Source organism: Colletotrichum paranaense (genome assembly GCF_030867605.1).
Source record: "Colletotrichum paranaense strain IMI 384185 chromosome Unknown Scaffold_10.1, whole genome shotgun sequence".
Taxonomy (NCBI): Eukaryota; Fungi; Ascomycota; class Sordariomycetes; order Glomerellales; family Glomerellaceae; genus Colletotrichum; species Colletotrichum paranaense.
In genome coordinates, this window is record NW_026848968.1 from 464,020 (window position 1) to 489,650 (window position 25,631).

Consider the following 25,631-nt stretch of genomic DNA (forward strand, 5'->3'; position numbering starts at 1 on the left):
CGATAATGCTCAGCTACGGGACATGTATGGTTTTCGAAACCAAGTGAAGCTCACAGATTGGAGAACCTCAATCGCCGTGGGAACAGACTTTGCGGATAAATCTGCTAAATTGGCCATCATGAGACCCAATATATGGCTAACTTCTTAAAATGGGCGGCATTTTCAGACATTCCCGTGTCAAAACGTTGATGTCGCCATTGGCCTTTTTAGGTCCAACTGGTAGATAAAGACGAAGATATCCTCCTACTAATATACAAGACTTTGCTCCTTTTTAGTGGCTTAAACCGTAAGGTAGCAGACGCAACATCATTGAATGAAAGAAAAAAACAACCCAGGCCACAGAACTCGGGATCCCTTACAGAAAACAACGCCAAAGACGCTAAAAGGGGCAAGCTATGGTGCAGTATCGTTGCTGTCCACACTGCATTTAGCTACGACCGCTCATTGAATGCTCCCGAGGCAACATGGAAGAATAAGGGCCGAGTTCAACGCCATCTTCCTCATCTTGTTGGCGATACACATCCTCGAAGGTTGTAGGCGGTGGAGGAACCCATGGCCCTGGAGCGTCAACGTTGGGAGGAGGAACGCTCGACATGATCATCTCGTCGAAGGCCTGGGCTTGCTCTTGTTGCGTGTTGTCGGACCCATCCATTTCGTCGAACAACAGGTCGATCTGCCCTTGTCCTATGGCGGCGGTCCCGAGATTGGAATTTACGAGCCAATCCAGGTCGCTCCAGTGGTCTGCACCCTGGGACTGGGCAGACGGGGGGGACTGGTGCTGGGACTGGGACAGGGTCTGAAGCTGAGACTGTGGTTGAGACTGCTGCTGGGCCTGGAGCTGCTGGGCCTGAAATTCTTGTTGTTGCAGCTGCTGGTATTGCAGCAGTTGTTGTTGCAGCAGTTGCAGCAGTTCATCTTCTTGTTGCTGTTGCTGTTGCTGCTGCTGCTGCTGCTGCTCTTTCTGCCGATGTTCGAGCTTTCTGTCCTTCCGGCGCTGCCCATCACGTTTACGCTTCTTCTTATTCTCTTCAAGCTGCGCCCCAGCAATCTTCATTTGTGCCTTCAGCTGAGTCTCGGGCTGTTGATGGCTAGCACCCTGGCCTGGGAACTGGGGCTGTGGCTGATCCAACAAAGGTGATCGCCAGTCAGACCTCTTCAGCCCTGGCTGTGCGTTCGTAACGAGCTTTTGCTGAGCACCCCAGCGAGAGTCAAGGGAGTACGAGCCCTTCCAGGTCTGCATTTGTCTACCCAGGCACTCGCAATGACCCTGCAGGGTGATGTTCATCCCCTGGAGAAATTCCCACCCTGCACCATTATGGGCAGGGACTTGCTCCGGCGGCGTCAGACCCAGCATCAACTCGGGCGTCAGCTGCGACTGGTTGGGGGCCGAGAAAGCATCGGGAGCTTTAGTGGTGCCGTTCATGATGACAGTCTCGAGTGGTTCACACTGTCTTTCTAGGTCAGTTGTTTATTCACGTACGAATAGCGAAGCTAAGTTGTGGGAGAAGAGTGACAGGAGACAAGTCATGTTGGTACAGAAGCTATATTTACGAGGGACGTTATGGGTAAGGACATGGTCTAGGAAGCTTACTAGGCGAGCGACGGAGAACGAAGTGCAAAAGCAGTTGTGCGTTGAGCTATTCTAGCTATTGAAGCTAATGCAGGTGAGGTCAGAGATGCTCTTCCGGAAGGTATAGTTGTATGGCCGACGAAGCTTACCAAAGTACTTGACAGGGCTTATCGAGGACGAAAGCACCAAGGCGAAAACCAAGCAAAGATTGACGATACACACGAAGAAGCGATGGATCCGCGAATAACGGAAACGAGTATGGAGAGGGAAGAAAGGTCGAGGTGTAGAGGCGGACGGGCAAAACACGTTTTAAGGCTCGAGGAAATGCGAGGTAAAGCTCTTCAAAACTCTCTTCCCTCCCCCGATGCTGATCCAACTTTGTGGCTGACAGACGCGCGATTTAGAACGACACGACGCCCTCAGTCCTCTCAACTCATGAATCTTATCTCGCCCTGGGAAGTCGGGGTCGTGCACTGTGTAGAGCACTCCTTGGTTCTGGGACTCTCGTGGCTTCGCTTGGTGGAAGTGAGGCTCATACACAGTGCCGCCGAGTCTGGCGCCGGTGTCAAACGCATTATACTTTCTATCGCCGCAGATGCGTGTAAGTACCTTGGTGTCACAGACAACCTGTCACTACTATATGATATGGCGAGGTGAGAAATGATTTGGTAGAAAGCTACGATGGCGGGAGTCCTGCCGCGTATCGTAGAGGGCGCGTGCGGAGGAAGTCAGGCGACTGGCCTGCTTCACCTTTTGGAATAACAAGGCAATCTCCGAGCTGAGATCCGAATAAGCTCTAACAACAGTAGACAAAGTGACGGACTACGAGTAAGTCACCCCATCCTCACGACAAGCCCCCCTCTGGGACGTTTTCAAACAATGGACTCGATATCTTGATTCGAAGAGTCTACCCTCTCTGACCTCGAGACCTATGAAACAGTAAGTAGCTTGAGAACGTCACTGCCTGCACGACAATCGAGATATCATAGAACACGGCAATCTAAGCAGACCGAGCAAACCGACCAAAGAGGTGCAGAAGGTTGCTGACAGCGTGTTCTAGCGCCAACCTACTTCCACGTCGGACACCAACTTAACGGCACAAGCTGAGGCAAAATGAGCCAGTCCAGACCACCCACAGTAGCCTTACTGCTAGTTTAATGCAATCCTGGATTTCCTCGATAACAGGGTACTTAGAGCCTCGATATGCCTGACGGCTAGGGAGCGCGGCAAGGGACAGAATCGATGTGCGATATCGAATCACCCGAGCAACTTGAAATCGGCGTACTGAGAAACGAAGATTATATTAGGCAGTCTTTTCGCGATAGTCGCCTGAAACCCTCAGCTTCCAAGGGTTCAAATGGCTGGCATATAAGACTTTTGCCTTTGAATGAACAGCCGCTGGCTCCCTGCTGAGCCGACCTTCTAAGTAAAAGGAAACAGAGGCCGAGATGCGGGAATATTCGACGAGAAGTTATCCCAACCCTGAGCATCAAACTATCTCCACGGACTTTAAGCTGAAACGGACGCCACCAACAAGCCGAGAAAGAGACGAAGAGGTATGTATATCCAGTGGCCATGTCGTCGATACCACCGTCCTGAGCTAGTTGAAGAAATCTCTCGATGCAAATGTCCAAAGTTCCGACGCTCTTTATCAAATTTACCATCATTTGGAAGATTAGAATAGCAAACATGGGCAAATCTAAGAGTAAGATTCGCATCAAGGCGTAGGCCGTTCCGATGAAGTCTCCCCGGGACCGGTTCCAGACGCTGGGTGCCGTACCCGAGAGGCAGCTTCGGCAGGAGCAAGTGTGAGTGGGACGCCCGACAACCACACCTCTGCCTTGCAGCTCGATGGAGGTCTATGCCAATCTACCTACCTCTCAGGCCACCTTTGTCCCACATATACCTGGATGAGAAGACGAATGACAGAATGCATGGAGAGCCCTCATCGCCCCTTTTCCCAGTCTTCTTAATACATCTGCAATATCGTATATCCAGACAAGTTGTCTCAACGATCTAGTCATCTCACACAGGTAAAGAATAAAGGTCCAAATAGCACAAAAACACATGCCCTGTGCGAAGCTTCCGGAGAACATGATGGTGGCATCCTTCAAGCGTGGAAGAACACACTTTCAGCCTCATCTCACCTTACCCACCCACACCTCGTCCCACTGCACGACCAAAACCTTGGGGTTGCGCGTGTGATGGCGTGGCATGTCGTGGGTACACACTCCCAAGCCACAGAGCTTATTAGACCTTCAGCTTTTGCTCGAAATATCTACCCGACGACATCGGTGGCAGCAAAGAAGGTGATTAAATCCGACACTGTGCGGTGTGTAAGGTAGCAAACCTACGGAATGGATGTTATTCCGAAATGCAACACCACGAGGGCGATAGAACCTGCCGGTCGGATATTCTGACGAGGACCCTGTTATATTGTGGTTCACGATGGGCCGAGAATCTTTGGATTCCACCGGTGCCCCTCATGACCACCCAGCCATTGGCTCCCTCATCGCCTGCGGTGATAAGTGAAGAATGCCGGTAAGGTGGCCTTCGAGATCAGTTGGGCTTTTGTCACACCCGCTTGACCTCCTAGCTCTTCTTAAACCTCATTGAAACCCCCGCGCATGTCAGGCGACGCGCTACCTCCCGAGGTTGCCTAAAGTTAATATACCTACCTGAGGTAGGATATGAGCCGGTCCGAGCTCGTCTTGAGTCCTAGGGCTGGGAAGAAAGTCATCTCCCTTCCTGTGAGCCCTCTCGATCCACCAACCGCATCGTCTGGTCTGGAAGTGTAATCCGCACCTGTTCATTCTTACCCATACCTAGCCGTATATGTCTTGACCGAGCAACTCAGTCTCCCCGGCTACTACCCACATTGAGAAGACTCACAAATACACCCACAAGAGAACGAGAACGAGGTCAGAAAAAGAGGAAATTTGGCCGTCATGTCTCCTATAGAGATACATACATGTACACATTTCCATCCCGACGCCCATCCATCACTTCCGTACTTCAGCCTTCAATCTGCCGTTGTGCCAGTCCACCCAAGAGATGATGCTTTCAGACAGTTTGACAAGTCAAAATAATACATGCTATGAATTTCCCCTTTGAAAGTCTTTTTCTCCCTGTAGAGACTTTCTTGTTGATGAGCCAGACCCAAACACCGTTTGTTAGTTAACCTGACCCGAAACTCCAAATATTTTCCAGCACTTCATTCTTCTTTTTTTCTTTCATTTTTCTTGCTTCTTCTGTTTTCCATCTTTGTTTCGAATAGACCGTCAGAGAAGTTCTGTCATGCCTTCTTTTCTCTGATGCCTATCGGCCCGCCCGCTTCAACAATGATTTGCTCGTCGATCCGTTTGCTGGTGTCGCCCCACTCAACACGCTTCCACGTCGTGATCCGAGCTTCGTTGGTATCGACCTCGAATACACGTATGCGGCGGTGGTATCCTCCGTACCCGGCATAGCCGCCAAAGCCGACTCCGCCGGCGTAGCACATCCAGAGGGCTGGCTTCTGCTGGCTGTCTAGCGAGAGGGAGCAGTAGTCGTTGACATGGTCACTGTACCAGGTTAGGTTGTGGTTTTCTTTCAAGGGCTGAGGATGGAACTTACTGTCCACAGCTGACCATCACGACGCCCTGCTCGACGAGGGCGTCACGGAAGCCAGAGTTGAAGTTGGGTGCTGTAACACCCTCTTTCCATTCGCCTTTGATGGCGAGATCGGCATCCCTGTACTCGGGCAAAGGAATGTGAATAAAGGCCAGGTCCATGTGAACCTTGCTGTACTCCTTGTGTGCCTTCTTCAGATTGGTAGAAGTCTTCTTGAACCACTCAATCTGGTTCTGCTTGATCCAGTCGTATCCATGGTACTTCTTCTCATCGGGAGAATATGCGTGGGAATCGAGCATGTAGAGGGTGAGTGCTGAATGGTCCGACTTGCCTCTAGCAAGAACCTCAACATAGTAGTTGCCAACACCATCGATTTCTTCGGGCCCGGCCTTTGCCAGAGAATATGGGAGCGATTCGAGAATTTGCATCTGAGCAGCGCGAGGAAGCGATCCCTCATCATCGTGGTTTCCAAAAATTGAAACGTAAGGGATCTTCAACTTGATGAGGATTTGAGCGATTTTGAAGATTGCCTAGTAAAGTCAGTTTGCGCCCAGTCAGACAGAGAAAACACCACTCACCGACTGCGCATCAGGAGCAGTTTCGCCATTGACTTGATCTCCACTAAGCACGACCAAATGGGGCTTCTCCTCGGTGAGGATCTTCTGGACGAAATCCAGCGTTCTGGGATCCGCCTCGCACAGGCCGCCATTGTAGCCCTCGGGCATGGCATCGCGACACTTGCCGACGCCGGTACTGAGGTGGAGATCGGCCAGTTGCATGATTTTGAACCTGCCGTTCTCGGGAATTCGCGGCTGTGGTTTGTGAGGCTCCTTCTGGCTTCCTCTCCGGAGAGTGATGTGGGTGACGGGGATTTCTTCGTTGAGCGGGAGCAGCAAGGGCGTTCCGGTGATCTGCCAGCCATCGCGAGCCTCAACCGCGTCGTCGCCAAACAGGACATCGATGCCTGTAACGGCCTTCTTGGAGTCGCTGTCCTTCTGGTTGGAAGACCGCTTCACCCACAATCCGTATGGTCGGCTCTCCCACCTCTCGTCCTCCTCTCCCTTCTTAGAAGTCGTGGGGTCGAGTCGGCCGACGGAAACGTCCATGACTACCTTATCCTCTGGTAGCAGCTCCTCCTCCTTCTTCCGTGCGACGTGTACGTATGCGCTGGTGGTCCATGACTTGCCCAGGTACAGGTCCTTTTCGATTCGGTGCCATTTGTTGGTGTCGAGGTTGCAGGATGTGAAGACGTTTATGCTCGAGCATTTCGTTACTGTGATATCCGTGACAATCAGGCCGTGGTGATGCTGCGGCATGTAGTGGTGCATCGACTTTGGTAAAACTCGGAAGTTTCGGTCGAGGAAGAAGACGGCGAGGAACGTCACAAGCGTCACCGCGGTGAGCTGGATTATCGTCCGTACCTGAGCAAAGGCATAGTTAGTATGGTCTCTTTCTCGTCGTCAAGCGTAGCAGCAGTACTCACTATACGGCGCGTCATGTTGGGCGACTTTTGCGATTGTCGCAAATCGGAGGGAGGCCGGTCGTGGCGATGTGAAGGCCGGCGTCGTCGTGATCAATCGAAGGTAGCAGCGCAGCGCAGCGCGTGGGCTGAGGGAACACGAACACGAAGTAATCGGCTCGAGCGAGCCTGAGTTCAAGCTAATACCCAGGCCATATCATGGCCCGTAGGTCGGCTAAGGTGGAACCAAGATTGAGAGAGGTACGAATAGACACGGTGGGCGCGAAAGAGCTTGATGTCGGTTCGTAAGTCGAAAGACAGCTCAGCAGACGACAGGGGTTTTGAGAAAAGGAGCAAGAAAAGGCACGAGGCAATCAACCGAGACTCGGTCGATAAAGGCCCCATTTAGGTGGAGCCAACTGCCACCTCAGAATCCGGGGTAGCAGTGCACTTTTTGGCATTTGGCTATCTGCTAAATTGCTGAGGGCGCCCTGTGGTTGCGCCCAATTACCACCTCCCTCACCCAGTCTGACAGTTACCACTGATCAATCATCGCTGCCCATCGATGGGCTTACCGGGGTACGTACTTACGATTAGGTTATCAAGGTTTCATTGGCTTTCCCCCTGACAAGGCCAGGCCTCCCCCGAAACCGCTTTTCAACTTCACCAACGCTCCAATCGGTTAGGCGAAGACTTCGTGAGGGACGCGGCGACGCCATCGACCAGGAGTAGGATGGAAGAGCTGTAAGCAGCTGCACGTGGCGCCGACCATCATTGACGCGTCCATGTCTATCAGACTGTCACACTGCGAGACATCGTCTACCATCTGCCAGTGCCATGTACATTGCATGAAGCTGCGCGTCACATCACACGGGCCGTGGTGCGACGCAACAGCAGCATGTAATTCTAGCGAGCGTCGTCCACTTTGACTACTGAGCAGCAACAGCTTTCTTCCATGTTAACGTCATGTCGGTGGAGCCTCCCGTCCTGTTCCATCTCTGTCACCACCCCAAGTACGTAAGCTCGAGACGGCATGGTCTGAAGACAAGAGACGGACACCCGTAGCATGCAGATCTGCCAGAGTATCCTACTTATCCCACTTTATATCGCCACACTCAATACATGATGGCCGCGCGTCAGAAAGGTCGAATTGAGTTTGTTACGCAGCCATCCTCCTGGTTTCCCCGTCGTCGAGGACGGACGAGACGAAATAATAATCATCAAGCCTTGCTATCTCGGGATGACAGAAGCATTGACGAAGCAGCCCATAGAGTCGAAGACCAGTTGGGCTCTTCTTGGTCGTCAACGACGTGAAGCTTGAGTCAGTCACGACGAAAAGCGATGCTCAAACGACGCAAGACAACGCTATTGATAGGGAAATCTCCATCACCATCGTATTCTCATTTTTTTCCCTTTCATATTTGGCACCCTATCAGCTGCAGTCACATGAGTCCGGTATGGTGGCAAGAGCTGAGTTGCCGCGGATGTGCTACTCAGTACCTCATATGAGATGCCAAGCCCACCCTGTATATAAGTCTCCCGCCTCATACAAATCTCACTTTTTGGGTGGTACGTTGTGGCTGCTCATCTCATCAATTTCTGGAACGCAAAATCCATGGCAATTCTTCAAGAGACAAAGAGTCGACTCATTCCCTTTGTCGTGGTACTGAAAACATGCATCTTCAGATTTGCGGCAAAATGTCACTTCACTCCCTGACAAAGCCAAGTACATGAGAAGAAGAAATAGGTTCGATGAGACAAGAGGAGAGAAGAAGCGCCGTCAAACGTCTCTTTGTCTCTGTCTTTCTGCCGACATTGCAGCCTATTTTTGGAAACTTGAATCTGCCTCATCTCCAAACTCTCAGATCCGACGATGCATTCTTCAACTCAATTTCAGACGCCTCGCATATCGCTAGCAACAACAACGGACACTCATTCCTGGAGGGGAGGGACAACTTCAACATGGACCAATGCAGGAACAGTGGCCCGTGCTCCCCCGTCCTCGCTTAATGGGAATGGAAGGCACCGCGGCGACACCTTCCCCTACACAGTAAGTACCTAGCTGCACGAGCTTGGTAGTCGAGTACGTACCTCTACCAGCAACCAGCAGATGCGCCGCAGCTTAAGCAACTGGGAAGGTCCCCTTTCTTGCTAAACCTGAGAGGTACCTGCCTACCTTTGCCTCGCCTTACCTTCCCAAAGCTGTCGTCCTGTGAACCAAAGCAGCAACGACGCGCCTCAAAAATCGTCATAACCCCCGGCGATCCATCAACGACCGCCCCTTCTCTCCGCCTTCCAAGTTCCACCCCAATTCCATCATCAATTTCTTCTTCGCCAAAGTTGCGCAAATCTGTTCAACATCGTCGCAGCCGCATCATAGTCTCGGCATCGTATCTACTAAACCTCTCCCATCTCGACTTCCCACGTAACTGTCGCAAACATGGCTACCGACTACAGCTCGTTGAAGGTTCCCGAGCTCAAGAAGCTTCTCCAGGAGAGAAGCCTTCCCGCAACAGGCAACAAGCTCGACCTGGTCAATCGCCTCAAGGAAAACGATGCGCAATCCGCACCCGGTACGTCAATCGATTCCGAACACGCGCTTTCTTCGATCGCGACCTAACAATACCCAGCCGCCGCCGAGGAGGATGAAATCGATTATAGTGACGACGAGCCTACCGTGCTCACCAAGGCCGCCGAAGCCCCCAAGCCCGCCGCTGAAGCTGCCCCGGCTACTGAGGAACCTAAGCCTGCCGCTGCTCCTGCTGTAGCTGAGCCTGCCGCCCCCGCCACTGAAGCCGCGACTGCGCCTGCAGCGGAGACGACCGCGGAAGAGGAGAAGAAGACAGAGGAGACTGCAGAGGCTGCCGACGCCGCGCCAAAGGAGGACTTTGCTCTCAACCTGGATGCGACCGACGCGGCAGCGGAAGCCAAGAAGCGCGCCGACCGCGCCAAGCGATTCGGCATCGACGAGGATGAGGAGGCCAAGAAGAAGGCTGACCGCGCGAAGAAGTTTGGCGTCGAGGTTGGCAGTGTCGCCGGTCTCGACTCTGCGCTTCCCGAGAGACGTCCCAAGCGCGGCCGTCCTGAGCGTTCCGACGAGCAGGCCGGACGCGATGCTAAGCGACAGAGCACCGACGGCCGTGGACCCCGCGGTCGCGGCGGCAGGAACAACAGAGATGGCGGACGCCCTGGAGGCCGCCGCCAAGGTGGTGGTGGTCGCGAGGGCGGCGGCGAACGCGACACCAGGCGCAGCGCTGCCATCGACCCTGCCGAGAAGGCGAGACAGGAAGCGAGAGCGAAGCGCTTTGCCAACTAGTTGTATTGAGGTAGTACGCGTTCGAATGGAGAGAGCCCTGGAAGATGGGGTCTGTATACTATGCCCGGGAAGAGGTGGCTGGCGTTTCGGTCTACGACAGATGCATGGGAGACGCGAACCAGGCATGCGATTAAAATAACGCACGTCTTTGGTCTAGGGAAGGGCGGAGACGATTCAAAACGAGATGGCATCGACAGCACGAGTCTTCTCAAAACAAGATATTTTTGACAGTAATGGAATAGAACTAAAAGTCTTTTTTGGTATTCCACGGTTCTAGTCTCTGGACAGTTTCCTCCTAGACGTTGACTAAGTAGGCAACGCACTGCCTGTTGGCACTGATATCTTGAAGACCTCGCAATGGTTTGCGATTCTCACCCTAGGCTCAACTACGGAGCATGCGTAGGCCACGACGAACGCGTTGTAGACCTGAATGATAGTTGACAAGGCTGAAAATGAGGTGCCAAAACAAGGCATCTGAAGCGGCCGGCTGGTTCGTCTACTACGCACAGATCCAATCGCGAGAAGGAAACCTTTCAGCAGTCTCTATCAACAGCTACGATCGCCCGGTGCTTGTGGTGTCCACACTCTTGGTTGCTCCAGCAGTACTACCATCATCGCCATCCACATTGGATTTTCACTCAAGGTGGGAAGGTACTGAATGACTGAGAGATTGCGATCCCGTAACCAGAGACTCCTTTCAGCTTTTCGGCGATGAGCATTTTGGTTTCTCCACCCCGCCCTTCCCCCGGCCGAATATCGTGATCTACTTCAGACCTCATAACCATGCATGGGATGAACAAGTCAAGGTATTGACAAGATCGTCATTCCGCGTTAGACATGTTAAGCTTCTCCAATGGGACTGGACGTTTGTTCAAACCCTCCCCTCTTGTTGCCATCTCCATCAAAAGCTGTGCCACAGCAGTTTCACGATACCTATTTAAGCAAGGTTTAAGCCGCAACTGAGATCACCTTGCTTCATCTCTATAATTGAGCTCGATGCATTCGAGACAACTGAGACTGGTAGTTCGCGACCATCGGTAGTGAACACATCGATGTCCTATGATATATCCTATAACGTCTGCTTAGCTAAACTCTCTATAAAGAATACTACCATCCAACTAGAATCGCTCAGCGTCCGCCGGCTCGTTGATGAGGACCAACGAATACGTGGGAGGCATCGATGGACTAAGCCCAGTGAAGGTTTATAAGTGAATATACTCTCAACTAGATCACTAGGACTTACCTTGTTATCCATCAGCTTGCTAGTACGATTAGGTAACGAATACGTGAGAAGGACCGTTGGTGAATGCTAAATGAGGAGTTAATGTAGGAACAAGGCATGGCGCTACTACCTTTACTGAACGTACATGATGAGAAGCTCGTGAGCACTTTGTCCTTAGTCGCCTTGTCTAGGTGAGCCAATGCCAAACGTCGGAAGCGAGCCTATCATCCAGCATGATGGCCTTAACTGAATCAAAGGAGCGTTCTAGAGGGGTTGGTCGTTTAACAACCCCGAGTACACGCAAGGCATAATCAGGTGACATCGGATTCACAGATCTAAGCCCTATTCTGAAAGACAATCAGACAGTTGAAATCTTCAGCCCCATCTTCCACTTCCCTACTAAGGTAAACAAGGTACTCAGTATAAGCAGCTATGGGTCTTTCCCAACGCGATCGGGAATGCCTCTTGCCATCGATGTTTCCCCAACCAGCAAGGCGAACCCGACTTCTCCCCATCAAGGTCAATAGAAGTTGCCTAAATCAATTCAAAGTTACTTCCAGAACATGCTGTTGGAAGCTGGATCAAACTCGCCGTTACAGTTCATTACACATGACTAACAAGCCTCCCAGTAGACAAGCCCTGCCACGGTCCATCAGGCCATTTTGATCGAGACAGATCCAAGGTCTACACAAACACCCCAAACTATTCTAGGTGCTGTACCAGAATATTCCATTGAAGTATTTGGTCTCTTTCTCACCCCTCTCTGAGGCCTCGCAAACAGCCCGTCACCCCCTCATAGGCAGCAATCTCTACCCAGCGAAATGAAGCGGACCTCAACTAACGCCGAGACAAGACATGATGGTCCACAGCTGCCAGAAGTAAGCCACCGAAGACTTGTAGGTCGTTTCAAGGCAACAGGTTAATATCCCAGGAGCAATATTGAGACCCACGGTTAACGCCAAGGGGTTTGGCGCAGGGCAAATTATATCGCTGCCGCGATAGTCTGGCATGCCGTGATACCAGACCGTCAAGGCTTCAGGGGAGAGATTCAGCCGCTACCCCGATTCTATTCTAGAACTATGCTTTACCTACACGCCTTTCTCCACATAAGCGGCTCCCAGCCAAGAAGCTAGGAACGAACCCTCGTCAATAGAGACGAGGCGGCGAGAACGGTACTCTGAGAGAAGTCTCAGGGGCCACAGAATACCAAAGTTCCAAAATTCTTTACTCAAAAACGTTGGCAACGCACCCACAGACACGCCAGCCGAGTCTAAAAGGCTGCCTGCTATCCATAGTCGATCCTCATCGTCAAGGGACATACCAGCCGCCACTCAAACGTATTAAACGCCAACCGCGTGATACCCGCACACGCGCGTGAGCGGGAAAAGTCAAGCGAGAGGGGTGGGATGGTGAGACATAGACGATGATGGCGTTAAGACACACCCGTACTGCACGAGAAGAACAAGCTCAAACGCCACGGAAGCAAAGGTCCCCTCCACGGAGCCTCCTCCGCGGATTGGGGAAGATAGCAAAAGAGGGGTTGGGCCGCATCGCGGGCCTCACAGCCGGACGATTTGATGTTGCCTGGATCCCTCAAGCCACTTGGATTCTGAGGTATGAAGTCAAGCCTGAAGGAAACGGTGCGGAGGAACCATGATCGAGCCAAGTCGACAAATGGACTACGTCCATCTCTAGGCGGGAATCTCTATACCACCGACCTCCCGGGATTGACAACATCCACCTCCACTCGGTGAACACTCCCTCACCGTTGGCTCTATCCCGACGGACACCGGGACAATACACAAGCACGAGATATGCCGTTGGTATTGAGGCTGGACAGAAATAACAAACACAGACCGAAACACGACTCTCCGCAAAGTTTCCGCGAGCGTACTAAACCTGGAATATCTAGGTTCATCGGTGAACTCTCCTCCTAACTCCACGGTATTAGTCCGCCGCAAAGTCCGCGATACCCCGCATTCGTAGATTACGCAACAATGGGAACATCCGTGGGCCCAGCCCCTCGGTAGAGCAAGGAGACGATACCTAGGCGGCCGTTTAACGTCGAGTCTTGGCTGTCAATCATTGCTTTGCCGCGGACGTGCTTGTCTAAATCCCACATCCTGCAGTCAGACACAAAGGCGCTTGGCTGTTTCTCGAAAAAGGCAGGTCTTGTTGCCTGATCACCAACCAACCTCCTTCCGTACATGTACCTAGCCCTACGAAACACCACCACCACCACCACCGCAACCACCCAAAGATGCTGTGCACTGGTGGGGGAGCCTAAACGCAGCATCTGAAAAGGGGCAAATATGCGACGCGTGGGGCCATGGAGAGAAGAAACAAGCTCAAGCCGGAGAGAAAAAATACCAAAGTCCCTTTTTCCTCGTTGCACGCGCAGGGGGGGGGGGGAAGGGGGAGACGTGGAGGGAAACGGCGTCATTCCCGCAGAAAAAGCTGCACAAGCTACAGAAAAGAACACAAAAAAGGAACCAGCAGAAGCCTAAGCCTCCAAACATACCCGCCGCAGGTTAGGCAGGTGCATAAGCAAAGTTGTTCTTGACCTTTGCTGATCAGAATGATGGCCCTGGGACGATACATTACCCCTCGTTGACGTCTGAATAGCCTCATGGCCCCGAGCTAGAGGACTCAAAGTCCTTCCCATCAACCTTAGTTCGGTGGCTCAGTCCCACATATTCCCAGACCTCAGTACTAATTCAGTAAACAATCTGAAGAAAAGGACCCATAGCCAAGGTAGGGTATCTCTTCCTCTCCCCGTGTCCGTGTCCGTGGGTAATGAGGATGAACCCCCCTCACCCTTCCTCCCGAGCCGAGTTAATCTGGCAGCCTGGTTGATAGGACGCAAGAGAGAGACAGAGAGTAAGTGTGGGCTCTGGCAACGCTTTCTGCATCCGTCGTCTAGACGAGATCCCAGTAGTCCACGATTAGAAGGACCCGGGCAATGTCGCGCCCCATGTAACACTGCTACCCGTACCCCATCTCCCGAGGAGACGTCGCCGTGAACCCGGCCGCATGGACTGACGAACGAACGTCACCCTTCTTCCCGCTGGCGGCCCCGCCTGGAGCGGGGCATTCGGACTCCCTTCGGACTCGATGAGTGCGTGGTTGAATAGGTAGATCATATAGGGGAGGGGAAGGGGGGATACGTGGGAGGGTCCCGCTGCAGCCCTGGGAGATTCTCCTCAACGAGAGCGGTAAAGTCGATACGATGAGACAAGGGGGATTCCTGGCCTCGTGTACACTATATTCGGATCGCTTTCTCGTCAAGGGCGTGCATGCTTGGGTACATTCTTCACATGTATTCTTACATACAGGCCCGCTATTGATTGATAGCAGCCGGTATCCTGGGGTGTGTTGGATGGTCCATCGATCTGACCAAAGACGAACAATTGCGACCTGACTTGCATAGGATAGAGGTAGGGGTTAAACACCACGAAGTACGTCAATCTTCTTCTATGCCGTACCTTCGCGTTGCCTTGCTGTAATGACAGAGTCGGGTCATCTTGTCGTCAAGTCCGTTCGGTCCCGAGAAACCCGCCCTCAGTCCAGCTTAGTTAGTTAGTACTGTACGATAGGACCATATCGAATCCTACAATTGTCCCCTCGATCTGACCGACTGCATTGGCGAACAGCCGCGCAAGCAAGAAAGGGTTAGAGCCATACGAAAACTGCGTTGGTCCCACGGCACTTTTCATCATCCTCATTCGCCAGCCCGAATGCAGTTCAAGACGCTTCCTTTTGGAAGGAACCGAATCCTCGCGCTGCTGGGAAATCTAGAGAAACGTTACCAAGAGGTAGGAAAACCAAAGTCCCACGTGCTTCAAGGTCTCGATTAGGAATAGGGGGAGGTTAGATAACAATCTTGACGCAAAGAATCCTACGCAGTGGTATATCCCACTCCCCTTTACCTTTCCGTCGTCCTAGGATAGGTTCCCGGGATACCGGACCACGCAAGGAATTGAAGTGGTGCGGGATAACGAATAGCACACACACACGCGCACACCCACTGCAGAGCAACAGGGCTGGCCTCAGTCTAGGCAGGTACACACGTCAACCAGGGCTGAGTATTTGTCAAACTCTACAGCGTTGGCATGAGGCACGAGGCACACCCAATACTTCGTAACGTCCTAGTCTCTTTCCCTCTCTCTCGGGTCCCTTACCATAAAAGTTACTGTCGAATGCTTGTGTCCCGTAGTCCTAGTCTCCATAAGCCCACGGTTCGTGGCGCGCCCCTGCCCTACGCGCCCGCCCGCCCGCCGGGCTCCCACGATGACGGTAGACTAGGGTTCTTGAGTGCCGGGGGGAAGAGGGGGGGAAGAGGTGTTCAATGATCTGTGGTTTGTTGGAGATGACGCTAAGCCTGGTGACCAATTCAGGGACCCAGAGTGATGCTCGTGGGAGGCGGACGCCGCGCCCGCCCGCGCATGTGCCCCATGGGCCATGGCAGAGAGAGAAGACGCAAGTGTAAGTCACTTGGTGTGGCTTCGCCGCGTTACCGCATCTCCAGCACCGCCGCTTAGCCGCCTCCCGTGATTACGTATCCGTATCTGCCGCTGCCGGTTGAGTAATAGTAAGCACGTTGTCGGGTTAGATGGATACGAAATCAAAGTGATTGGCCAACCAGAGAAGCAGCTTCGGGATGAGCAGGTTGTGGATTCCTCTCTCCCTCAAAGGCAAGTACTCTTTGCAAAAAACCAGGTGCTGCTTGTGATTTGTGTCCGGACGATGTCTCTGCCCGCCCGGACAACTCCGGAACACCCCCGGGCTACCGGGCGGCCGCCCGCCGAATGACGCTCCCTGGCTCAGTAGCTTGGCCTGATACTAGTGGCCCCGACAACTTTCCAAACTTGCGGTCGGGAGTCTCCCTGGAAAGTATCTGCTTGTCATCTCGGCTCGCTTCTCTTAGCAAGGAAGTTTGAAGAAAATCAAAGTTGCGACAAGTGGTTGATCTGGCGTCGCTTATCCGATTCTCCTCAAGATCCACCCGGCGGCCGACTCTGCGCTATTCCGTTCGCGGATGGTCATTCGAGGTCAAGCGATCACACTCAACTCGTGTGGTTCAGGGTCATGGCCCATAGGCGTTGTGGAACCCCATGTTCGCTTCGCATCTTTCGACGGGGGGCTTCATTGCGCCTAAAGGGAGGAAAACTCTGCGAACCGTTAACTGACCCTGTTGCTTTAAGGTCGGTGCTAGGCGAGGGGTTCATACTGTTGACTTGTTGTAAAGCTGTGTTTGCAAGCTGCGTCTGTTTTCAGGTTCTAGACATGAAGTTGTTAGAAGCCAAGGACGGCGTAGCAAGGATACCCGTATTCGGAGGCAAAAAGAGGGGCTGGTTGACAGGCACGTTAGGCTTCAGCTCGCTCAACTTGCTGTGACACAGTGACTGTGATCATTAGAGCCGACATAGTTCGGAGTCAAGGTTGAAGATGACACCTCAAAAGTACCCCGATGCTCGACTCACCGAGCTACTTTGGCATTCACCGAGAGCACTGGCATCCTGAAGGCACACGGGACCTGGCCTTTAGCGCCGTGACCGCTCGAATGCCGCGGTGCATGCCCCTCCATCCCACCCATGTTCTTGGGCGGCCGCTGCCTGCCGCTCTCAACGGGGAAGCTATGACACAGTCCACTCGTTGCGAAGAGGGTGAGAGACAACACGACTACTTGTCTGTCTTTGTGAATAACATGAATGACGTGCAGTGCAGGTTCGTAGATAGCAATGAGGTATTAAATCGATATGGGACATGTTGACAGAAAGCCTGAAATAAATCAAATTCAATAAATGCGTTGTCCAAATAGAAACCCCATGCCTAAACCCAAACGTCTTCCGACGTCATGTTACGCCGTCATTAATGGAAATCTCACTAGCCCCACATACAGCCCGAAGGGCCCTCCGAATCTCAGAGCTGGCATCGACATCGGATTGCGAAAGAGATACGCTGTGGTGAAATCGAGCGCCCTCGTGATCAACAGCAATTGATGGTTTATGGTCAAGCCGTGACTTCTTCAACTATGACTCGGTCCATCAGCACCCGCCGGTTGGTTGTCCGCCGTGGAAACGTACTGTTGACTAGAGCCCTTGCTTTCCTTCTTCTTGCCGCTACTCTTTTTCGACGAGTTTTTGCTCTGTCCTCTGGTCTCTATCCGAGGAAGTAAGCCGTCGAAGATCGCATACTGGTCGTAGCCTTTGCCTTTGTCATCGGGTGAGGTGCCCTTCGAGCCGCCGCCGCCGTGGGAGTCCATCGTGTTGTTCGATGTCCTCAAAGCCGCAATCTAATCAGCCCCTCTGTGTTAGTCAACACCTCCAGTCAAACTTGAGCTTAGACCTACTGTAGTTTCTTGGAGCTTGCGTAGAAGCTCGCTTGTGTCTTGGTCTGTATACGATGCTTGAGTGGGCGATGCTTGGTGAGTTGAGGAGTAACTCAATGCGCTTCGAGAGGCTTGCTGGTCTTGCTGGCTCATTCTGAAGGCGGTCTTGCACGAGGTTTATATCTTTGAGGATGGATAGGTAGAGGGAGAAGTTCTTCCCACCGCCGGTCGTGAAAGACAAAGCTAGGTAAAAGGCGGAGGGACTTTGGAAAGTTGAAGAACCAGCCCTGCGCGGCAAAGCTTCAAAGAGGTGTACAAGAAAACGATACACTGGAGCTTTCATAGCATCTCTAATGACTTGAGAAAACTTGGCCCTAAGCTAGGCAGAGCCGTCAGTTGGTGTCGTTGTTCTTGGGTTCAGCCCACACCCCCCGGTCAACTCAAGGCAGGCAACGGGGACGTGCCGGGCACAGCAGGAAGACTGCCTGACGGGACCCGTTTCTCAACCAGACCTATGCCACTTCCCAGGAAGGACTTTTGCAGTTACTGACTCTTTCATTTGGAAAATAAAACCATTCTGGGCCGGATACGTGTGGCGAAGTTGCGAAGAAGATGGACGATGAAAGCTTCTGGATGTGCCCGTTGTTCAGCAAGCCGTCAACATTGGAGTTGTTGCAACTGAACCAAAGTCCCATCGTGCCAGATCATGTGCCTTGCGGTAACCGGAGGGAGTCACCAGTAAGCATAGCTGCCGGGATATGCTTGCTGACAACTGTGATTCGCTCAATTGCGAATGAACTGCGAAAGTTGAGCCTTGAGGTTCTGAATGGCCTCAATGCGACATCGTGTAGGCCATATGCCCGAGGACTCGATAGGTCCAAGATCGATAGCTCTGCAGCGTGCAATTGAGTGTATTCAGCATCACACTTCGATCCGGGCATTGAACCTAGGCCGAGTCAAAAGAACTTTGAGACGTCGTATCCACATGCTCTGGTCGGCTTGCATCAGCATAGGGCTGAAATTTGACTTGATCCCAAAGTCCTCACGAATCCAGATCATCTACGAAGGATCGGCTTGGGTTCTCCGTGGACCTACGGCATTAGTTCAGATCTTTCGTGAAAATGATCGGTGCCGAATGCAATTCGATCTATTCGCAAGCAGTGTGGCAGCCATTTGAGGACGGAGTTAGTCATGCGCCATACTCGTCACCTCGAGGCTTTACCTCTCACCGAATGATGACAAGATTTGCCATCACTGCAGCCTCGATGTTTTCTTTTCAGATTCTGTTTGATTGTACATTGCTCGTATGATTGGCAGTCGAGCCATGTCTTCGGATACGACTGAGGCCTTTAGCGACTTGACCTGTGACTGTGAATTGACTTTGAATCGGGGCCGGAATTGCATGTCACTGCAATCAAGGAGCGTTAGATCTGGATACTCGTCGATCAGATACCGAGCGCCACCAGGAGCGGCCGCCCGTACCCCACCAGGCCAAATAACAGAGGATTGGCTTGTTAGCCGCGGGTCAAGGTTAGGCTCATCTCGGAGCGTGTGTTACGGAGATGTGAGACTCCAGGCAGCCCCAAATGGTGTTTGCTCAAGGAGTTGCACGCGCTCGATAGGATTCTGTAGCCTGAAAGTACATTCCGTCAAACCCGCCATTTGGTGGATTGACCTCCATTCGAGCAATGGGGGGAGACGTGTGCAGGCAGCAGTTGGGCCTCCCGGCCGTGGAAATGTGGTTGCGGGCCGTCCGATGTCGTCGATTCTGCTTCCCGCGTCGGTGCTGGGCATCATCTCGGATGGCATGATCTCTTCATTGCTTGTTACGTAGTAGACACCCTTCTGCCCACGAACCAGGGCGATGGATTCTTGTCACCCCTTCTTGGTGGTCTATGCGACGTGTTGAATAGCGGGATCCACAGTAAGTTGCCGGGGTGCGATGTTGGCTCCGTATAAGTCTAACCAGCCTGGGAGGAAATCTCGAAGGAGGCAACGGCAGCCATACTTCTCTCCCGCCACTCCCCTCGGGACGCGATTGGCTTGAGAAATTGGCTTGCTAGTGAAATGCTTGGATTCACTGAGTAGTTGGCTCGGGTAACTGATGTTCGATGGGACAGGCGTTTTGTGATGTTCGGGCCGTTAATTGGACGGATTGGGGTTGCCATCCATGAATCCATGATCTTGATGTGTACCTTGCTTTGATGTCTCCTCCGCCCCCTGCTCTTTGCACAGGAGAGGGGAGACAAATCCCGTGGCCTACGGGGCCGCCAGTGAATGGGCCCCACGCTCTCCGGCCACAAGACCGCAGACAGGCCCGGGATAATCGGCGTGTTGACCCGACTGACTGGCTTGAGGGAGAGGCCGTACTCCGTAGTGTATCCGTAGAGGTCTCTCGGTCTCTGGATGGAGCAATAAAGGAGACCCGTTTTCGATGGGACCTTCATGGGGTCTCTGCGGCCGCCGCGCGACAAATACTATAGCTTTTGCTCGCATCTCTCTCCAATGGGCAATCCGTAACGTCGCCAATCAACTGGCCTACTAAGCGAATTTCCACGCCGCACCCTGGACCAGTAGACTCCCAAATTTCATGTTCCCGAAGAAGTCTAGCCTTTCGTCTCAACGCGACATACTGCGACCTCGAGCGACCTCTTCGTTCTGGCGTCCACGTCGTTGGAGTGTTCGGTTCCTGGCTCTAGCCCTGGGCCCTGGCCTGGAAGCAACGGCCATGTGCTGATGATACCCGACCCGTTCCCCACAAGCTCGGACAAAGCGGGCCATATCCCTCACTCTATTCGGAGTTTCTCTCTTCTTCATTTCATCTTGTTTCGACTCTGGATGGGAATTTGCAGTCGAGGGGCAGCGGAATTTTCCATGTCGAGGAGGAGCGACAGCGTCGAAACGGCCATTGTGGTTGATTACCAGGGCGGATCCCCACCCTGGACAGGCAGTCGAATTCGGAACCCCCTCATCTTGTTTCGGGCCACTTTCAGGCAACCGGATACGTTGGGTGGTGCGCATAGAGATGGAGGACTGGAGGGAGGTCAGTTTGTAACTTGGTTGGCAGTGATGATCTCAGTCCTGTCCAAAGTTACTCTGAACCGTCAAGATGTGGCTGCTGCAAGCTGTCAGAGAGCGACTCCACCTAATGGTGGCAGTGGCACGACCGCCAGCTCGATAGCCGTCGACTCATCGCCCGTTGTCGTCGGAATACTTCTGTCTGACATTGGGTTGCTGGCCCGCCTCATGCTAGCATCTGACCGTTGCGGATAATACTGACTGCTGATCTCCTGCTGCACCTTGCCTAAGCCCCCTGCGCCTTACCCACTTACACCACCCTTGTAAGGCGATGGTCACCATCTTGGCCACTGAATTGCCTTCCTGGCGAGAGACTGGGAGTCGGCAGCGGTTCAGCGGGTATCTGTGGCCGTCCAATTCCGCTCGGGGAAGGTCGATAATAATTGACATCAGATGCAAGGCCTCTCGCTGCAGGGGTGTGCAGCCGCTGGGAGGGGTGACATTGAATCCAATGCCACCAGTAGGCCGGTCGTGCTGGTATGGGGGCGGGAAGACAGGGCCCTACCGGGCTTAGCGGTTCGACTGCTTACCGTTTGAGTCCCCTTTTTTCCTGCTTTCAAATAACATATCCATCTGATTCCCCGCGTTCTTCTGATGAATTGTCTCATTACGGTGAGAGTGAAGGTTCGCCGATATAAAACCATCGTGCATGGTCCGCCATTGACATCAAACATTCGTTGTGTTTGTCAAGTCGAGATCCCAACAAAGCCAACGCCATGAAAGATTCCAGTCTAGCCGTGCCGCCGAAGCGGAAAACATCGACTGACTCCGAAGCTGAAATGACAAGCTCTGGGCAGTCAGCAAAGCCGCGTAAGCGCGTGCCCGCCGAGATCTGGGAGACGAAGCGACCGATCATTACCCGCCTGTATCAAGAAGAGAAGAAGTCGTTGAAGGAGGTCATGGAGATTATGCACCGCGACTACCATTTTGCCGCCACGTAAGCCCGCCTTTCTGTATGTTGAGCGTATCAGTTACTGAAGAATAGCAGCGTCAAAATGTACAAGTCGAGAATATGGAAATGGGGTCTCGACAAGAAACTCAAAGGTGATGAGGTTCTGGCAATCATGCTTCTCAAGAGGGACAGAGACCTCCTGAAAAGACCGACTGAGTTCAGAATCCGCGGGCAGCCAGTAGATTTGGACAACATCAACCGGTATTTGAAACGCAACCCTTCGTTGATGGCCAAATTCAGGGCGGGACAGACGCCCAGCGTGCAAACGGCACTCGAGGTGACTTGCAGAACACCTTCGCCGCCTCCGAGCCCAGCGATAGCCTTGGCACCAACGATGGAGATGCAGAGTACCGAGCAGGTTCTCTGCTTGTTCCGAGATTACATCGATGGCTCCTTTTCGTCTGGAGCCTGGTGGTGCGATTTCGATGTCGACTGCTCCAATACCCGTTTCAACCCCGGAGACCGCAGTAATGACTTATTCGAGAGAGTCATAGCCAGCTTTGCTTTGGTTAATCGATGCATGATACGAGGAGACCAGATCAACATCAACAGTGTCCTTGGTCCGGCCTTCGAGTCCCTGAAAGAAATTGTAGCTGCCGAAAGTCCAGACTTTGTTGCTCGTACGGTCTGCCTGCTTTGGTATCTGGAGCGCCATCACAAACATGATCTCCTTCGACTGGTTCTCGATTATTTGGCCGGGCTTATTCCGATTGTGCTTGGGCCTCATCATATCCTCGCCCATATCTGGCGTAGACTGGGCGCGACCGAATTCTCCGACTACTATGAGCTCTCGATGCGGTTGTATGCTCTGCTGCTGCCAGACATCGAGCAGCGGGTGGGCTCGGCCAACTACTTGACGCACCTGCTGTACAGCGACTATCTCGATTGTATTTTTGCTCGACAAGATCCGGAGGATTGTGAGGCAATGCTCAGCCGCCACCGGGCTCGAGCTGAGGCCTCGGGACAAGATCACTCTTGGCTTGGCGATATGGCTCTGTCGCATGCTGGCCTACTCGCAGCCTGCAAGGAAAAACAGGGCCGACTGGACGAGGCCGTCGAGGTGCTGACTGCTCATATGAATGCATACAGTATGACAGACGAGCAGGAAGCCGCCGTTAATCTCGAGCTCGGGGTGAAGTACTATCGGATGGGCAGCACCTCGGCGGCGATCACGTCATTCAAGTCGGCAGCTCGCATCGCCCTAACGTCGGATGCAGACGAAAGGATTTCCATGACAGCGTTAGCCAACTTGGAGAAGCTGCTCCGAGAGACAGACAACACAGCCAAGGCAGATCGAGTACACCGATACCGTATGGATCGCCTAGCAGCTTTCGCAGAGAAGTCGGCATCGATATCGAAAGGCTTCACTGACGAGTACGACGACGACAGCGATGGCACGAACGACCTTGAGGACCTGCCAGAATGGCTGTGGAAGTGTGACGACGGCGAAGGGGCAACACCAAGCTGGCTCGAGCTACCTACTTTCGGTTGGGTCGACAAGACATCCCCTTCATCGTTTGTCGGTATTCCTGCGAGCGCACTGGAATGGACAAACACGTCCCAGTCAGGATCTCCTGCAGTCCTGTCGACAGAGTACTCACCACATGCAGTGGATCATCTGATCGATCCCGAGGTCGAATATCTGTACAGACATAACAACGGCATTCGGCAGACTTGACGACCTTGTTTTATTGCACGAACCAAATACGATGGTCATTGGCCAAGCAGACATCTGCTAGGATCAATGACAGGTGATACGCCGCTCAAGGAAGCTGGTCATCGCTGTGGCCTTTTGCGAGCTTAGGCTACCAGAATGCCGCCGCCGAATGACTGGCGATTTGCTCAAGTTTATTGGACCGTGGCTCTGCGGTAGCTGGTGATACGGATTGGCGCCGTCAAGTCTCTCCTCAGAGCGGCTCTGGATCTCGAACAAAGCTGAACCTGAAGTATATGGCAGATGAGCGGGATCAACTGGCCAGGCGAGGTTTCTCCGGACAATGAAGCAAGCCTTCGTAGGTCGAAATTACGGAATTCCGGGTAAAGAGAGACGTAACGCATCAATACCTTCTGGAGAACATTAGCCCGTCATTGTCGCTACCAGAATGGGGTTCTGTCACCGTCCTCGATGAAGATGGGAAGCGACAGAGGTCAATGAGGAGAGGCAATACATGAAATGGAAGAGAGAAAGAACCGACCAGCTTGCATAATAAGGTACGTTACTTTGAGTACTTGGTGCTTGGACCATGAGGTTCGATGGAAGGGATCCGGCGGGAAGGAAGTTCAACAGATCAACGGGGAAAGAGTCGGCCACTCTCTACTTACACCGGCACGAGAAGGAGGCACCTCAAGCTGAGGAGGGAGATGAGGAAGGAGACGGGAAGGGGACGGGAAGGAGGCGAGGTGGTTTATTTGGGCAGGCCTTGATCACAAGCAGAAGAGGCGTGGCAAGAACCAGGATGCTGTTGAGAACTCGACGTGTTGTGGCGAAGAGAAACGAAGTCGGAAGATACCAAATAGAGGAGCAAGACGCGTTTACACCCAGGTAATAATATGAAGGAAAATACACGATGCCTAATCTCCACACAAGAGACAAGCAAATCATTGACCTTTCGTTCACTTTGTCTTGCTGTTCTCAATACGCTGTTACTTCCTAGTGTATGTCTGCCTGTCCTCCCACCCCCCTCTTACCGCAGGTTGCAAGAGTTGGATTTGAGAATACCTACCTAAAATGAGGTGGCGATAGATGGCAGCCTACCTGCCTCAGATACTTTCTTGCCCTCCCTTCTTCTAGGTACCCAGCTACCTTTTCCCAATTACCTGCCGATGGGGAGAATCGAGAAGAACACCACAGAACATTCCATTGGGCCGGTACCTGGCTGAGGTATCTACCTTACCTAAAGTATCAATGACAAATGCGGTTTGTATGAGGAAGGAAAGCAGGGGACATGACGATGAAGGAGGGACAGAAGCAGCGGCAAGATAGGTAAGCAGGCAGGCAGGCACCTTCTCGGTCACCGCAGATGCGGTCCTTCCTTTGTCAGACTCACAAAGCAGAGAGGAAGTAGCAACAGCAGCAGCTCGCTGCCTTGGACTGCAGTCACCCTCAATCTTGACTATTACTCATCAGAATGACGACGATGATTGCGAAGCCAACACCAAGAACACCATATCCACGATAATCTGATGAAGACCATTTGCCTCTATTTCTTTACCATACTCTCGGCCGCACACACCGGCGATATTCTCCGGATATCGGTGCCAATGCGAACGGAAGACGTGGGCGTTTTTGGTCGACGGACCTCCGCCTCACGGTCCAACCAGCTTCGGCCTCCCTTGGCTGATGACCATTGACCCGAAAAGAAAACGCTGGCAACAAGATCAAACCGTCGTGACTGCTACACACGTCATCATGCATCTATTCCATGTCGGATGCTCCGAGAGATCTTTAGGCATGCACCAGATTTTGAGGCGTTGGAGCTACCTGGGAAGAAGGCACCAATAGCCCGCACTCCTAGTCCATCGTGGGCACAAGCGGCCAATCGACGCTGCCCAAGGCGAACATGGAGCGAAAGCGGAACGGGATAGGAACCTGTGGGGGAGGGAGGGGCGCTTGCGGGCGACTCAGATCCTAGATATGAGTATGCGGGTACCTATTGACAGACTTACTGGCTGAAATAAGCGTGAGCATTCTGTAACATTTGAGTCTCGATAATGCGGCATTGACGAAAGGGACCCGTTTTGCAGACTGAATGGCTTGAAGCGCCGTCTCCTAAAGCTACGGGTAGTGACCGTTGTGCCGACGTCGTAAAACGGAGGACGTTACTACGGGCCAAGCAATTGATATCCGATGGACTCGACCGGGAAGGATCGCCGAGGGAGAGATAAGATCTCTGACCTGCAGTGACCTGACTCTTTCATATCCGTCATTTGCGCCGTTGAAAGTCAAACAAAAGGAAGCATTGTCAACAAATATCGGCGACCGTGTGCGAATGACTCGGTGGTAACTAGCGATGGATTGTCATGTGCACCCAAAGAGACTGTCACGCATGGCACTCTCCTGCGGTTTACGGATACTATCCTTCAAAGTTGGA

The 25,631-nt window shown here is 52.7% G+C and overlaps 7 protein-coding genes across 7 annotated transcripts; 3 read left to right on the top strand and 4 right to left on the bottom strand.

The window, feature by feature from the left end:
* Positions 1 to 427: 427 nt before the first annotated feature.
* CPAR01_11836 (uncharacterized protein) lies at positions 428 to 1,423 on the bottom strand (the record flags this gene model as incomplete). Its single annotated transcript, XM_060496094.1, has 1 exon — positions 428 to 1,423. The coding sequence occupies one exon, from the start codon at positions 1,421 to 1,423 to the stop codon at positions 428 to 430; it is 996 nt and encodes a 331-aa protein (XP_060344879.1).
* A 3,442-nt stretch (positions 1,424 to 4,865) lies between these two features.
* CPAR01_11837 (calcineurin-like phosphoesterase) lies at positions 4,866 to 6,680 on the bottom strand (the record flags this gene model as incomplete). The annotated part of the gene is made up of 4 exons (XM_060496095.1): positions 4,866 to 5,133; positions 5,186 to 5,712; positions 5,761 to 6,603; positions 6,666 to 6,680. The coding sequence occupies 4 exons, from the start codon at positions 6,678 to 6,680 to the stop codon at positions 4,866 to 4,868; spliced, it is 1,653 nt and encodes a 550-aa protein (XP_060344880.1).
* A 2,401-nt stretch (positions 6,681 to 9,081) lies between these two features.
* CPAR01_11838 (uncharacterized protein) lies at positions 9,082 to 9,957 on the top strand (the record flags this gene model as incomplete). The annotated part of the gene is made up of 2 exons (XM_060496096.1): positions 9,082 to 9,214; positions 9,272 to 9,957. The coding sequence occupies 2 exons, from the start codon at positions 9,082 to 9,084 to the stop codon at positions 9,955 to 9,957; spliced, it is 819 nt and encodes a 272-aa protein (XP_060344881.1).
* Positions 9,958 to 13,166: 3,209 nt separating this feature from the next.
* Positions 13,167 to 13,475, bottom strand: CPAR01_11839 (uncharacterized protein; the record flags this gene model as incomplete). Its single annotated transcript, XM_060496097.1, has 1 exon — positions 13,167 to 13,475. The coding sequence occupies one exon, from the start codon at positions 13,473 to 13,475 to the stop codon at positions 13,167 to 13,169; it is 309 nt and encodes a 102-aa protein (XP_060344882.1).
* A 2,149-nt stretch (positions 13,476 to 15,624) lies between these two features.
* On the top strand, positions 15,625 to 16,576 carry CPAR01_11840 (uncharacterized protein; the record flags this gene model as incomplete). Its single annotated transcript, XM_060496098.1, has 2 exons — positions 15,625 to 15,664; positions 16,026 to 16,576. The coding sequence occupies 2 exons, from the start codon at positions 15,625 to 15,627 to the stop codon at positions 16,574 to 16,576; spliced, it is 591 nt and encodes a 196-aa protein (XP_060344883.1).
* Positions 16,577 to 17,207: 631 nt separating this feature from the next.
* Positions 17,208 to 17,663, bottom strand: CPAR01_11841 (uncharacterized protein; the record flags this gene model as incomplete). The annotated part of the gene is made up of 2 exons (XM_060496099.1): positions 17,208 to 17,474; positions 17,532 to 17,663. 2 exons carry the CDS (start codon positions 17,661 to 17,663, stop codon positions 17,208 to 17,210), a joined length of 399 nt encoding a protein of 132 aa, XP_060344884.1.
* A 3,641-nt stretch (positions 17,664 to 21,304) lies between these two features.
* Positions 21,305 to 23,218, top strand: CPAR01_11842 (uncharacterized protein; the record flags this gene model as incomplete). Its single annotated transcript, XM_060496100.1, has 2 exons — positions 21,305 to 21,525; positions 21,574 to 23,218. The coding sequence occupies 2 exons, from the start codon at positions 21,305 to 21,307 to the stop codon at positions 23,216 to 23,218; spliced, it is 1,866 nt and encodes a 621-aa protein (XP_060344885.1).
* Positions 23,219 to 25,631: the final 2,413 nt, after the last annotated feature.